Below are 14,897 nucleotides of genomic sequence, written 5' to 3'. Positions count from 1 at the left end.
GTCGCGCGGATATATATAAAGTATAAGTGCACTTTCTCCGCCGCCACCCCACTCGGGCCCGATGATGGCGAAGGCGATGGTGAATTTATCACGGTAGAATGCCTCCTCTTAACTCAGTCAGGGCCGCAGCCGGGCTTGACATGCGTATACACACACGGTGTGCGCGTGCACGTGACCGTGCCCGCCGGTTTTACGCGCATCCGCCGGAATTACGGGAATACCCTGGACACTGCAATCTCGCGAACGTCTCCGCGTAACGACGCGTCCACCGTCTTTTGTCCGAGAAAAATACAGTTACTTTCGAGCCCAATCATAATTTTGTGATTACTTTCAATAATAAATACGATCCACTCGATTATATTTATAATCAGCTTGATTAATAATTCACTGAATCACATTTGCCGTCGATAATGCAATGAAATTACGGTTGGGTCCAGAATTAACTATATTTCTTTTTCTCAGCGAAGGATGAAGGACGAGGCAGGTTCGCGCGGCTGCGTATCGCATCGTAATTCCAAGGCAGCATCCTCGGCTTTCGAAATGCCGATGCCGGTGCTGCAGTTGCCGCTGCAATTTGCGTGTCGTCTTTTCTACGTATAGCTAATGGCATCTTTAAAAAACCTGTATGATACACCGCGGGTTAATGTCGGCTCAAGGCGGCAAGGCTATCGGAGCAAAATATTAAATCGAGAATAACGATCTCTTTGAGCGATCCCCTTAGGCGACTCCTGTTTTCTCGATACGTTCTTCGCCTCTTAATTTAGGACTGTTAACTTCACGCTTTACACAAGTCGAACGACATCCGTATCGTCGTTTTACAAATCCCTAAGTCCATTAATTTCCAACGTCACGCGTAATTGTATAACTTTACTCTGTCATCGTACACATATTATTTCTTCATCTAACAAGCGCGCCACTTTTGTTCAGTTAAATTTATATTTACGTAAGAGGTTTGTTCTATTCGGTAAACGTTGAGTAACTCTTTCGGCCGTAAAGCAACATATCGATACAATTAGCCGGTATTTTCAATCCGGCACAGTATTATGGCGAAATATATATATACTATATAAAACAACTCGGCTTACGTCCGCATTGTTAGACACGAAAACATAACGATTTGATCTTAATTGCACAACGCACGGACGCATAATAAGATGAAGTAATACGCGTGTGGTAAGCGTTACATATATGTAAGATTAAAATTACATCGCGTACAGAACGGAGGTACAAGAGTTACGCGCAGGGATCGCGATGCTGGAAATGTCAACGAGGACTTTCAAGTCGTAGGCCAGGGTTGTTACGGTCCTTTACCCTTTGCTCCGAAGTGGAGAAGTTACTCAATTGGATTATGTTATCGTAAATGCTCTTCGTCTTTTCTATTTAATCCTATTTGTTCGCGCGACAGGCGCTCGCACTCCCAATCGGATTGACACAATTGACATTACCATCGGGTTACTACAATTTACCGCATCTACGTCCCGAGATGTGTAAATAATTAACAACTCCGATACACGCGACTGTGAATCGTTCCTTCTTTCCGCGTTTCTCGCTAGCCATTTGCATTTTTTTCCCCCCTCTGTTTTTTATTATTTTTTTTTTTATTCTAATCTCGGCAATCGCGGTAATTGCTTTATAGCTACCTGAGGTTCTTGATAATCATCTTTGCATCTACAAATACTTATTAAGCCGAATCTTCACTCGATCTTACACAATTTTACAATATCAACGCTTCGTACACTCGCGGGAGGCGGACGATACGTTAGATAAATAATAATATGCCGAGTCAAACAAGCAGGAAGGAACGCGAGTGCCGATTGATTAAAATCACGATGATGTTGGATCAGATTTATCAAGAGAATAGCGATAGTCTTTAAATAATCTTCTATTATTAAACCACAAAACATACGTAATTTCTACATCGTCTCGTTGCAAAAAAAAAAAAAAATTTATTTACGCAAGCGTAAAAATAATCCATTCGTAAGTCTTATATGTATATTTTCGAAGTAAAAAAAAATTATTTTTTACTCCGTAACGAAAAAGAAACAAAACGGAAACAATACTTTTTATTAAAATTTATTTTAATAACTTGCTGTAGTGACAATTAATACAAAGCGTGATTTCTCTACATCCATCTACCTCCCACACGCAACAACAGATAAATATAAATAAATACTATTAAATAAATCGTGCTAGAGTAATAAACGCATGCATAAAAATAGCGATTAAATGTGGCGTTAATGATTAAAAAAAATGCATAGATATAAAATAAATGTGAAAAATTAACGTCTTAAATAAAATAAATAAAATATAATGATCGCCGTATAGGAGATCTTTTTCAGAACGGGAGGGAAAAGAAAAAAAACCAAAGTAATTAAATGTACGTGAAATTAAGCGCGACTGACGGCGCAAAATAATGACGCCGAGCACCCGGTTACCTCGAGTGAGTCAAACTGATTAATTGAATGGCAGATCTTTGTACATCCTGTAAATCAGCGCGTCGGCCGTTCTCTCGCTGAGCCCCTTGCTCGCGAAGTCGTCGGCGAGCATCGCGGCGACTGCCTCCGCGGCCATTAAGCCTAGGAAGGAAAGGAGAAGGTGGAGAAAAGTCAGCGACAGAATGAGAAATTAACCGAGTTAATGTCGCGCGGAACTTTTACTCGTACCCGATCGGTCCGGACGATCGGCGATATGTCATACATGCGTGCTCCGTTCTCATTTCTCTGCGTTCCTCGGAAGGAAAAAAAAAAAAAAAAAAAGAACACGAAAGGATAGAAAAATATTAAAGCGCGGGATATTTTTTATAACACCGCTCGAGGTAATTAACCGCGCGGAATACCTACGATCGAACCGCGGTGATCGCTGATCGACCTACGCCACTTTCCAAGAAAGAATTCGACTTTTTATCCCGCCGAGTAATTACGCCGGGGAATCGCTGCTTGATAAAAACGAACTACGCGCGATTGGTAAAGGTCGGATTTTTGACTACCGATTAACTAGCCGAGCGACTAGGTTTTACGACCGATAATTGATTATTATTTACGTCCACTTTTCCTGTACAAAAATGGAAAGCGCTACCGGTATTTCATTTATTTCCGAGGAAAGCTGATGTCAAATACTGCAATAAGAACCTTAGTAAAACGGTCCGCGTCCATTCTTGCTAATGTTATATAACTAATACGAGTTGTAACATTTTTTTTTAACTCGTTCTACTTCTTAGAACTTAGAGACTTCAATAGAAGTAGACACGTCGTCTTTCGTTGCGGATTCGTATTAAAATTGTTCATATTTACCGTGGTTGAAAACAATCTGAACGGGGCCCTTCTCATCGATACCTTGAAGATCGATTTTTTTATCTTTCGCTGACAGCTTCGCTCTCGCGGAGCGAACGATCAGGTCCTCGCCAAATTTCTTAAGTTCCAGGGTAAAGTCGGCCACTACGTCGGCTATTAAAATAAAAGAAACGTACAGCTTTTAGTTGCTTTTAAGCGCGATCTTTGCGGCAATTGCAGAATGTGAACATTTTCTTACTAAAGTTTCCGGCAAACAGGCCGTTGCCTCGCAATATCTCTTTCCCCACTTTTCCAGTAAGCGTGTACTGAGACTTGACGCGGAGCAGCGGCACGCGTATTCTCAAAATCGCGTGCATCACGTCGTCCTAGAGCGTTTTCAGACGCGTCAGGTTGGCTTTTTTATATTTAATTGTTTAAATAGTAATTTTACCTCGGACTCTTCCTCAGAATGCGCTCGCTTCGTTCTCTTAATATCGCCGAAATTTCGAGAGAAGCTACCATTCTTCGAGTCCATTCCGCCGAAATGATAAAACAGCTGCATGCCTTCCTCGAAGTATCCTTGCTGCTCCTGATAATTTTTCGCATATCTGCGTAGATCCTTTAGTCTTCTGGCCTCGATCGCGGCTTTAATCAAGTCGTTTCTCTTTTCCAAAGGCTCGCCTTCCGTGAAATTGTAGACGATAAATTTCGTGTTCTCTTGAATGTTCTGTATAATATACAGATTTACTATTAAGTGGCATCGCGTAAATTATCTAAGAGCTTTTCAAAAATACAAATAAAGTAACTTTTTTTTTTTTTAATCGTAAATTAAAAAGAAAAAAAATTCTTTAGCACCTTTATGACATCTTCGATGCCGTATATTCGCCGAGTTCCCTTACCGTCGGTACCGAGATTACCGAAATGCTTGACGCTGCCATTAATTTTGTCCGCGTAAACGATATCGATGTAACCCGATCGCTCTTTCAATACGCTTCTCGATAATTCAACATTGCCGGAAGATGGAATGTCCGTTCGTTGAGACTGTTCTCTATTATACAACACAGGCGGTCTTGCATCACCCTGATTTTTCAATCTCGTCTCGACTATTTCCGACGCGGACAGCTGTTTTAATAAAGTTCGTGGTTTGAAAGTGCTATTGCATATTGATTTGTAAAAGTAAAAATTATATAAAAATATTGCAAAACAACAAAAATTAAATTAAGATAAGTAAATTAATATCATCGTAATATTATAAAAAATAAATTAATTTATAGATTTTTATTATTAAATATATAACGTTGTAAACCTCAGCATCCGCGACTCGTTCCCCGGAATATCCCGCATTAGCGTTCTGTCGATATATGTATCGTTGATTGTCTTGATTGTCTTGATTGTCTTGTCTTCCTTTAAATTGAAAACCTTTCGCATCGTCGCAATCGATTGTGTCCTCGCCGGCCTGCGGACTTTGATATCCTTGAAAACCTCTCGTTCGCTGCATATAAATAGGCTGAACGTAAGCTGGTCGTCTGAAGCTCTCGGAACTTCCGGATTTCGTCTCAGAGTTGTCCGACGTTTTTAAATTGCCTCTGTAAAATCCATCGGACGTAGCGTAAGGACGGAAAGGAATAGGTTGATCGTACTGTCGACTTTGTTCGAACGTCCTGGTGGCGTGTCGATCCTGAAATCGATCTTGGCGTGCGTCCTGATATCGCGAGGACGATTTCGTGTCAGCTGCTCGATTTATAGGCGACACGACGGCTTCGAAAGTCTCTTTAGGGGCGCTAGGTTCTCTCGTCATAGTGTGAAATCTGTATCTGATAGTATCCACGTCTCTGAGGTCGCTATAACTCACGTATCCGTCCGCGAGTTCGCTCAAGTTGGCCCGCGGTGCGCCGCGAGCGACGTGAACGCTCTCCAAGATCGATCCGTTCAGACCGGCGACTTCCAAATTCGTCAGAATCACTCTGTAATTAGCGTCGCCCTCGGTTTGATCGACTTTGATTAACGGCACTCGCAGTGGATCCACCTTGCCTATTTTCGTAGCGCCGGACACCGTCTTGTTCCAGAGTACGCGGGACATCTCCAGCAACGCGCAATCTGCCCAATTCGTCGCGTAGAGTATTAAAAGCACACGTAGAACACCTCGTCGCACCGGTCTAACCATCTTGTCGCGTTTGACGATTTATTTCTCGGATTCCCGAAGTCGTTGATTAAAAATTTCAATCGTATCCCGTTACGATTGCAGAGCCGAGCGAGGAGATCCTTTCTTTCTTATCGATGAGACACGTCGACTTTCCAAACGTAAATCGGTTTGTAGATTAACACCAGGACGATGCCGACGACGATGAATATCAGTAGAAAGCATACAATTGTGCACATCGGCACGCGATTCAGCATACGTTGCGTCCCGTTTGTTTCGACGCGAGTCTAGGCATTTTGAAAAACGTTCAACGACGATTCTCTCTAGTCAGAAAACTAGAAGGATCGACAATCGCGCGCAAAGATAAAGAACTAACGCGATCTGCAAGCCGGCGATGCATTGGCCGGAGGTTTTTATAGCTGATCATAGAAGGGCATGGAGGATCTGGGCCATGGACCAGTCTTATATGATGCTAGCTAAGTGGCTCTTAGTCTGACATCGATACATTTTCTTCGACGGTGCAAACGAGATTTCCTTAAATTCTTCCATTACGCGATAATGTAATGGAGAACAAGGTCCCTCAAACGATCTTTCGATATACGCGTAAAGCGATTAATTGTCGCAGATAAAAAAAAAAAAAAAAAAAGGACGGCTGTCGCACCGAGCTTTCTCTTCATAAAAAATTGGGCGTTAAATAAACTATTGAAAATTAAAGCGGATTGTGCATTGCACGCGCATTACGTAAATTTAATCGTGTCACGAGGAAGAAAACGTAACGTCGAGTAAGCATATCGGCTCGTCAAGGGATTCGTAATGCGAGGTCGATTACCGCCTAATCAGCGTATTGCAACTGTAATAAAATTCACTGACGGCGGAGCTTCAAGTTACTTTACGTATTACCTTCATAGTAATCATGCAGATCGATGCACATATATTTACATTCTTATTTTTAACATCTGGATTTGTCGCAGTAAGAACTGGCGATATACGTAAGTAACATCAATTATTATTTCTTTAATTAAATTATTTAAAAGCGGTAACGCATTAATTTTTTTATTCGTGCATTTATCATAGATCATTAAACGGGAGAGATAACAGTTTCACTACTTTTCGATTGCTATAGAAAAATTTATATCGTTAAAAATTGTAACGCTTTGTTTCTATATTTAACAAATTAAAATGTTATTTTAAATATTAATTTAATATAAAAGTAATAAATGGAAGTAACGTAAAAATAACAATGAAAAGATTATAAATTTGTTTTTCTTTTTTCTTTTTTTCCGATTAATTGACGTTTACGCGTTGCATGCCAATAATATCTATTTTTCATATTGATTATACGCCTTCAATGCGAAGCACAAGATTCAATACTGTTTGCATCAGTTTCCTGTAATTAAAAAAATCGCGTAAAAACTGAAACGCTGCACAAAAACTCAAATATACTTTTCTCACGTCATAGTGCTTTAATAATATTCAACACTTTATTGTCTTTAGACCGACAGAAACGACAAACGTGTAGAAAATCGTGAAACTTAATATAAAGAAACGCGCTATCGTAATTTTTTATACGTAATTTTAATTCATAATTTATATTATCGCTATTAAGAAATTCGAAATATTAGTTTTAAATATACACAGCAAATTTTTTTTTTCCTTTTAAGCATTGTTTCTAAAGAAATGTCACCGCAGCGATCCGAATCTGAACGAATGCATAAAGCAAAGCATCGAATTATTAAAGCCTTACTTAAGGTCGGGTATCCCAGCATTACAAATACCACCTTGCGAGCCGCTACGCATACCACAAATTGAAATTAGCCAGTCGTCCGGTCCGATTTTCATCGAATCGACGTATACCGACATCGAGGTTCAAGGTGGAATAAATTTCATCTTAAAAAACTTCAAGTACGTAAGTTGCGTGTGGATAAGTCGGAATTAAAAAGACGAATTTCAAAACTTAATTACAGCTTTAAAACAAAAAGTATTTATAGGAAGTTCTCTTCGTTAATTAATGTGTCAAATCGCTGGAAAAAAAAAAAAAGTTATCAGAATTGAAATCAGAAGTAAAATAATTGAGAGCATGTTGCGAAGCTCATTCAGGGTCATTCTTTTTTAGCATGGACATGGATAATGAACGTATTACACTGGAGCTGTACTTTCCACGTCTTGAAATGAACGCGCACTACAACATAGAAGGGAAAATCATGATGCTGCCCATAAAAGGGAACGGTTTAGCGCAAGCGAATTTTACAGATATCGACGTTGTAGCTATTATTCAAGGCAATCATTATCAGGATCAGAAAACCGGAGAAGTTCATTATCGCTTTACCGATTTACATCTCGATTTTGACGTTAAGCAAGCCAACATTCATTTAGACAATCTGTTCAATGGCAATACCGTTCTAGCCAATGCCACGAACCTTTTCTTAAACGATAACTGGAATGATGTAAAGGTAAAAATTAAGCCAGTCCTCGAGAAAACGATTTCGGGAACCATCAAAACAATCTCGGATAAGATTTATTCTAAATTTTCATTAGACACGATATTGCCACCTTAAATATATCATTTTATATTAACACGATCTACACGCGATTGCACAAGTTTTCCTGCTCCTTCAAGCTGTTGACCATTCGTATAAATGTGTATACTTGTTAAACATCTTTCAGGCTATCGGGAATGAAAATTATCTTATACAAATGATTTTATTCTTATAAATAAATAATGGTGATATTTAATTAATTTGATAACGCGATAATATAGGTACATAATTTTATTTGCACTTTTCTAAATGGTTGTTCATTTTATATTTTTAAAACAGTTTGCGCTAAAATAAGAAATTATTAAACCGAGTTAAGTTCAATAAAGTACGTCATATGTACGACAAATAACATTTTTCAAATGATAAGCATATTCAAATAGCAAATCGTGCCAGTCGAGGAGATATTTCTGTGATAAAATAGAAAAAGATAATTATTAAACTGGTAATGTCGAGTTTTTCTGTGTCAATAATATCAAAGTCTATTGAATATGTAAAATCAATAAAATAGGGTTAAAAAAACACGTTAATTATTTACTGGATTTTAATTTCTGTACGGACGGTAAGTTAACAGTGTTATATATAATAGTAATTTATGTAACAATTGCAAAAAAAAATTTTAAAGGGCAAGAGAAAATGGATTAAAAATATGCATACGCCGTGCGACACACACACGCACACATCTACACACGTCTTTGAGAAATACGCGTGTCACTTCGCGAGTATGTAAAAAATAAAAAACTTGTATTCTATATGAAATAAAATAGAAATGTGCAATATTTAGGTTAACTATATTAACAATCGTTATTTAAAACTTTACAAACTTTTATATTTAAAATAATTTACTCGACAATTAATTTATTCAAACGTGTGTAACTAAAAAATTAGGCAAGAAAAAAAAAACGCATAGATCAAGCGTAAAGTTTGATTAAAAAAAAAAATAGCAATTACCCTAATCTGTTTCAAACAATTCTCGATTTGCAAAGCTTATAATTGTGTACAGAGATTCGTTGCGCAGAAGTTGTACATTTTCCTTCTTTCTGCTGCAATTCTGTCTTCTCTTTTACGATGTAATTATGAATTCTTGGCAATCTTTTTAAAGCTTGTTCCACTTGCTTCACGCTTAACTATCGTTTATAATTTATGTGATTCATCTTGCAACAAAACCTACAGCACGGAAAACAATTCTAACGATCAAATAACTAATCATTCAACCTATAATACTAATTAACCTAATATGATTATAGTCTTAATTAAAATTCTTTCTAACGGCAATATAAAATTTTTTTTCCTTTTTTTTTAATTAGACTTACGACTTACGTTTGCTTGTAGTAGATAATACTCGATGCATATTATAATATAATACTCATCCGCAAATACAGGCAATGTAAAAAGGTACGCGTATAATATCGATAAACTGGTTTGCACCATATTCTCTGACTCGTTACAGAAGGTGAGTAGTATTTAGCAATGTTTTTTTCTTTTTTTTTCTTTTTCTTTTTTAGTTAAAGGTTCTCGATGGGAGAAGATTTTTATACGCCACGTAAAGTGAGACGGGGATAATTACGGCTACCTCGAGGTAAACTTGGTTGTCCACTATGCAAAACTTTTGCGGTATGCACTTCAAATTATCTGAGCAACAAGCTGTTTCTTCAGATATTTTGCGTGACTTAATAAAACGCTAAACGAACATTCAGGTTCCCCCGGAGGACAAATCCAGAGAGACAATGAAACGTTAACCGGTCGCAGTCAATCGAGTTCGTTAATTAACGATCGCGGAACAAAATTAACCTTATCAATCACTTTCTTTATCGGGACGTTAAATTATTCCTTCGATTTTTATCGAATAAATAATGTACCCGCTCAAGTCGAATTAAATCCAAAGGCGTTAGTTAAAAAAATTAAATCGTAAAATGCTATATTTGCGCGAGAGATCAAAGATCAAATTTGTCGTTTGAAAAATAAGTGATAAAAAAAATCGTGGAAGATTCACAGCGTTTTCCCGGAGGAACTTTTTTATATTGTAAACGCGAAGCAGCGACAATGACCAAAAATGATTATCGCCTCTGTTGTAATCTTATGCAAATTTGTATGCAGCCGGTCATAGAGCATCGGTTTCAGGGCGCGTTGTCGCGGCAGATGTGGAAAGAGGTGATCACGACGGTTGGCTCCTTAAAGTCGGCAGGCAGTAGTGGCACTTTTAGAGTAGGGGGATCACCGAGCATATAAGACAGGATATGAAGGGGTCCCGTCCTTAGTTTATCACAAAGTAGCCGTATAAACTTGTTGACGAGAGCCTTCGATTCACTTTCGTTCTCAGTCGGTTCCCTTCCTCGCATCGGGATCCCTTTTCGCGAATACATCGACGCCCGCGATCATTTCCTGTGCGGCCTTCGAAGAGTTGCCGGAAGGAGTTGTCGGTGTTCAAGTTCAAAGGGGGAAAAAAAAAAGAAAAAGAAAAAGAGATCTCTTTGTAAGCGCCCCTAGCGAGGGATAGCTGATCGCATGGCGTGATTCGTTAAGGATCTGCTCGCATTTTTACAGACGTAAGGACGAGAAAGTGAGGAGTGTCGTGTTTCCTGGGAAGAGTGGATCGCCAGGATGGCCTTCGCGAAAATAACTTCCACCCTGCTGGTCGGCCTCTGGTGGGCCATCTTGGTGGCCTGCGAGGACCAAAATGTCACGGAAGTCAATAGCGGAAGTCAGCAGCATAAGGAACCTGATTTCCCCACCCGTAAGATTGTGATCGTGAAATAATTCTTTCTTTTTCTTTTCTTTATTTTTTTCCTTTTTTTTACGACGCCATCAATCACAATTATTAAATTATTGATATTTTGCACCTCGCGCAGTTGTCGGAATTGATACTGATTGCTATGCGGCGTGCGCACGTATTAGTCACAGAGACCGCGGCGGTAATATTCATTAGATCATTGATCGCCCATGACACCGCAATGCAGACGCATACAAACGATTGTTTTTGATCGTATTTTAAAATTGAAAGCCGCAATAAAAATACGACGATGTGCTATGGCGCTTTAGACGCGTGCTAAAAATAGTTTTAATTACAACTTACTCGTTATGATTCATTTATCAATTTACATTTTAATGTTAAACTTTAAAATCATAAAATATATGATTATTTAATGAACGTCATTAAAATGTACAAATCGCGGAAAGCGGAACTATCAGTCTGAAAATGTTTATTGCTATTTTATTAAGTCTTTCTTATTAATAATACGACGATGTGGTAAAACTCATTTGCAATTATTTAAAAGTCCATAAAATGCGCAATTGTTTTTTGTTTCCATATATTAGAGCGCAGAGAGAGGGAAAGCGAGAAAATGAGCGATGCGGCCACGTTGATTACGTGCGAACGTAAAATAATAGGAAACGATTACACGAGAATGTAATCTCTTACCTCTCATTTTCATTTACATTTTCCGCCGAACATCTCGAGCACCTCTGCCTTTCTCTTTCGTCGTAATCCGAAGTAATACAAACAATAGGTACACCGTATGATTACGTGACGGAAGCCGTTGTCTTGATTGCACCTGTATTCCCTGCTATTGTAACTACGAACCATCAATCACGGGAACTTTTCCGCGACATTTTCCAAATTCAATCGAAGCTATTACGCTTTCGCGAATCACATAACCGATATGCTGTGTGGTAACAACTAAAATATCCTGTTGTGTGACATTTATTAAATTAAATTTTTACGACACTAAGCTCGAAAATATATAATTATAAACTTTAACTACTTCATTAGCGCGTAAATCAATTTTTCACAAATTGTTATTTCTCTTTAAATATTTTTTTTTTTTTTTTTCTTCCGACTTGTGACTTTTCAATCCTGGCTTCGATTATTTTAAACACCGTAATTAATTAAGCCAGACCGAATGGCTTATTTCCCAATCAATTACCCGCTTTGTAAAGACATTCATTTGTTTTTATCTAACAGTAATAACAGTCAATTTAGGAAAATTCGCATGTGTAAAGCACAACACGCCGGCTATGGTGGCCCGCCGATATAATGTCTCGGATTATGGCGTAACGTTTCTCGGCTGCGTGGCGAAGGTTATGTCAGAGATTGCGTAATTCTCGGTGTCGAGGATCGGCAATCGTCCGGAGAAAGTACCGGGTTAAAGTCGGTGTTTCAACGATGTACGCAAAAAGCACCGCTTCGCGATTCTTCGCTACTACACGTTTCGTTCGAGCGATGACATTTCTTTCTCGCGGCAGCTATTTTAAATCAGCAAATTAAAATCACTAAACGAAGCAAGGTTGCAGAGGCGCTAAAATTAACTTTTACCCTCCCTTTAACTTTTGGAAAAGGAAAAAGAGAAGCGCGAACGCTTGGGGAAAACCTACTTGAGCGAGTGTTAATTTATTCACGAGCTCTTAAGTTTCCTTTGAATCCTCGATAACACTCGCAGCCTGCGGTGTCTTCCACAGTAAAAATTCTCCTTAATTTTTGTATGCAAAGCACGCCATTCTATTTCTATCTTGATCTATAAAATTCCGAAAGTTGCAGTAACCCGACATCGTGATTTTTTTACATTATAAATTATAAAGCACCGTAGAGTTCAAAATTTGCAATTTAGATAATTCTTTAATATCCGTATTTAGATAAATTCGTATACATATTAAATGTAGAGAAATGTATTACGTCTCCGAGGAAACGTTTAAGAATTAATGTAGGACATTATTAGAAATAACCGTTACCTAAAATTTCTCTATTAATGGGTTGCTCAATATCGAGATGCATATTACCATTATTAACCTACATATTCCATTATTAGAATAATTATGTAATACATTATGTAATATTTGACCGCTTATAGTTAAGTTTTTTTTCCTTTTTTTTTTCCAGCTGAATACATATTACCGTGCAGCAGGAATGATCCGAAAATCGAGGCGTGTTTTTTTAATACACTTGCTCATATTCAACCGTACCTGGTGAAAGGTGAGTAAAACGATTCATCAAATTAGCGAAGAACGTGATACGAATTAGAAATGATATAACGAGCAGCACAATCGTTTTAATACTCGCGTCCTCGTGCGCTTAGATATTTCGCTCTGCCTCATAATTAAAATACTTAATATAATAGATACTTAATATAATCAACAGCGCGAAAATTGTCAAAATAAGTCCGCAAGTAAGCTAAAATGTTAGTAGCGATTATTACATAAAGCATATTCTCATGTCGTAAGAGCGCACTGTAAACTTTCTTCCAGCTCGCTCCGTAAATATCGCGAAAATTTGTACAACTGATTTAGACTTACAATGCCGCTTTATGTAATAGGCGAAGTCGGAACTCCCGACTTCGTAGAAAAGCATTGCGGCATAATTACATGCACCATGCCGTTGCAAAATATTGGTTTGATGCGACAGCGATTGTGTTCGAAAAAAATTAAAATCTATTTATATCAATATCACAGATAAAAAAAAAAAATAATTATAGACGCGCTCTGCAAATATCTTTATTCTACTGTTTAAAAAGTTAGAAGATGATTTTCTGCGATAAATTAAAAGTCTTTCGATTTTCAAGATGTACTTTAATCGGTTTATAACTTGAAAATTTTTTTATTAATTCACGTGGCGTATATTTTAAATTGTTTTAAATAGATTTTGCAATTGACAAAGTGTATGTGTCTTGTAAATAAGTAATATTTTAAATAATCATATTACGAGATTATTATATCATAATATTTCTATGAATTTCATAAAATTTATATCATAAAATAATTAGTCTTTATAAAAATTAATTCTAGTAAATTATGTAAACTCGGTTTATATGTCGTATAGTTATTTAACTTCAAATATAACATTATTATGTAAAATTATTTAAAAAATTGTCATACGTCATAGCTGCTCAATGCAGTAGAAAATTAACTTTTTACAGAATTTGTAATTAGAATACATAATTACACAATTATGAAATCACTATATATTTAAAATTATGTAATTACGTATTTTAATAATTAATTCTATAAAATGCGCGCCTGACCTTTTGCATGAATGCATATGCATATGTATAATTGCCAAGCATTTTTCTTATTTTCAAATCAATTCTATAATCATAGAGATCAATTACTCAATTAGACTAATTTCATGTGTCGATATTATATAACAAAAGTACCGTTGATTTTTTTTCTTTCTTTTTTTTTTTACAAACTTAACTTCCAAGATATTTAAGTCGAAAGTGTGACTGACATAAAAGCAAAGAAAAGTAGCAGCGGCTGACAATGAGCAATGACGTGAATCGGCATGTTGTCTTTCTTGTAATTAACTTCGGAATGCTGCCACGTTTCAATTTACGACGGCTACTATGTAATAATACGTAATACACGGTCAAGAAGAAATAAGCCGCAGTTACTTCTTTACAAGCACATATGAGCGTTCAACGTTCAACCATGTGACGTTTAAGAGAGCAATTATTATTCATGATAAGTCTCGCAATGAACAGGTTGAATAAAATCTCTGCTATTATCCTTTATCGCTACTATACCTGACGACGGTAGCGGTAATAGCGCTAATCTATGGATTTCCGTGAGTTTAAAAAGTCGTCAATTAGTAAGAACAGATTGCTAACTAGAGCTTTTTAATAGGTATCCCCGAATTGGACGTGCCTCCTATAGAACCATTAGTAATTCCCGAGCTGAAGATGGAGAACGGCCAAGGCCCGGTGCGCGTTCGAGCGATTTTCACTAACATTACCACGATAGGACCGGGGAATTACAGCATTAGCAAAGTGCGGGTAAACATATCGTCCTACAGGTTCGACCTACATCTGTCTCTGCCGAAAATCGAGATTCACGGCAGCTACGACATCAACGGGAACGTGCTTCTTTTCCCAATTCAAAGCCAAGGCGACTTTTGGGCGTTGTTCGGTGAGCATTCGCAACGTGAATCGTGAATACGAACGAATCATATGTTTTGAATCGAGGCAA

At 37.6% G+C, this 14,897-nt stretch overlaps 4 protein-coding genes across 5 annotated transcripts in view; 2 read left to right on the top strand and 2 right to left on the bottom strand.

Annotated features, from left to right (window-relative positions):
- The window catches only part of LOC139111511 (circadian clock-controlled protein daywake), a 131,538-nt gene that overhangs the window by 4,118 nt on the left and 112,523 nt on the right, over positions 1 to 14,897 (bottom strand). The gene's annotated exons all lie outside the window — the stretch shown is intronic.
- Positions 1 to 14,897, top strand: part of LOC139111504 (protein takeout) — a 54,279-nt gene that overhangs the window by 36,708 nt on the left and 2,674 nt on the right. Inside the window, exons 1-4 of one of the 2 annotated variants that reach the window (XM_070671836.1) lie at positions 10,194 to 10,416; positions 10,488 to 10,677; positions 12,817 to 12,909; positions 14,556 to 14,837. In XM_070671836.1, coding sequence (XP_070527937.1) covers positions 10,545 to 10,677; positions 12,817 to 12,909; positions 14,556 to 14,837 — 508 coding nt within the window. In that variant the 5' untranslated portion in view covers positions 10,194 to 10,416; positions 10,488 to 10,544. Of the gene's footprint in view, positions 1 to 10,193; positions 10,417 to 10,487; positions 10,678 to 12,816; positions 12,910 to 14,555; positions 14,838 to 14,897 lie in introns of those variants that run through there. The other variant, XM_070671837.1, reaches the window with a different exon arrangement.
- Positions 7 to 6,184, bottom strand: LOC139111518 (uncharacterized). The gene is made up of 6 exons (XM_070671855.1): positions 4,576 to 6,184; positions 4,125 to 4,391; positions 3,721 to 3,996; positions 3,529 to 3,655; positions 3,291 to 3,443; positions 7 to 2,576 (listed from the first exon to the last, which is right to left on the bottom strand). The coding sequence occupies exons 1-6, from the start codon at positions 5,431 to 5,433 to the stop codon at positions 2,455 to 2,457; spliced, it is 1,803 nt and encodes a 600-aa protein (XP_070527956.1). The 5' UTR covers positions 5,434 to 6,184; the 3' UTR covers positions 7 to 2,454.
- Positions 6,268 to 8,722, top strand: LOC139111506 (protein takeout). Its single transcript, XM_070671839.1, has 3 exons — positions 6,268 to 6,398; positions 7,071 to 7,311; positions 7,523 to 8,722. The coding sequence occupies exons 1-3, from the start codon at positions 6,323 to 6,325 to the stop codon at positions 7,962 to 7,964; spliced, it is 759 nt and encodes a 252-aa protein (XP_070527940.1). The 5' UTR covers positions 6,268 to 6,322; the 3' UTR covers positions 7,965 to 8,722.

This window comes from Cardiocondyla obscurior, linkage group LG24 (assembly GCF_019399895.1).
Source record: "Cardiocondyla obscurior isolate alpha-2009 linkage group LG24, Cobs3.1, whole genome shotgun sequence".
Lineage (NCBI taxonomy): Eukaryota > Metazoa > Arthropoda > Insecta > Hymenoptera > Formicidae > Cardiocondyla > Cardiocondyla obscurior.
Note: the sequence above shows the minus strand (reverse complement) of the source record. Positions and strands in the feature narration are given on the sequence as shown.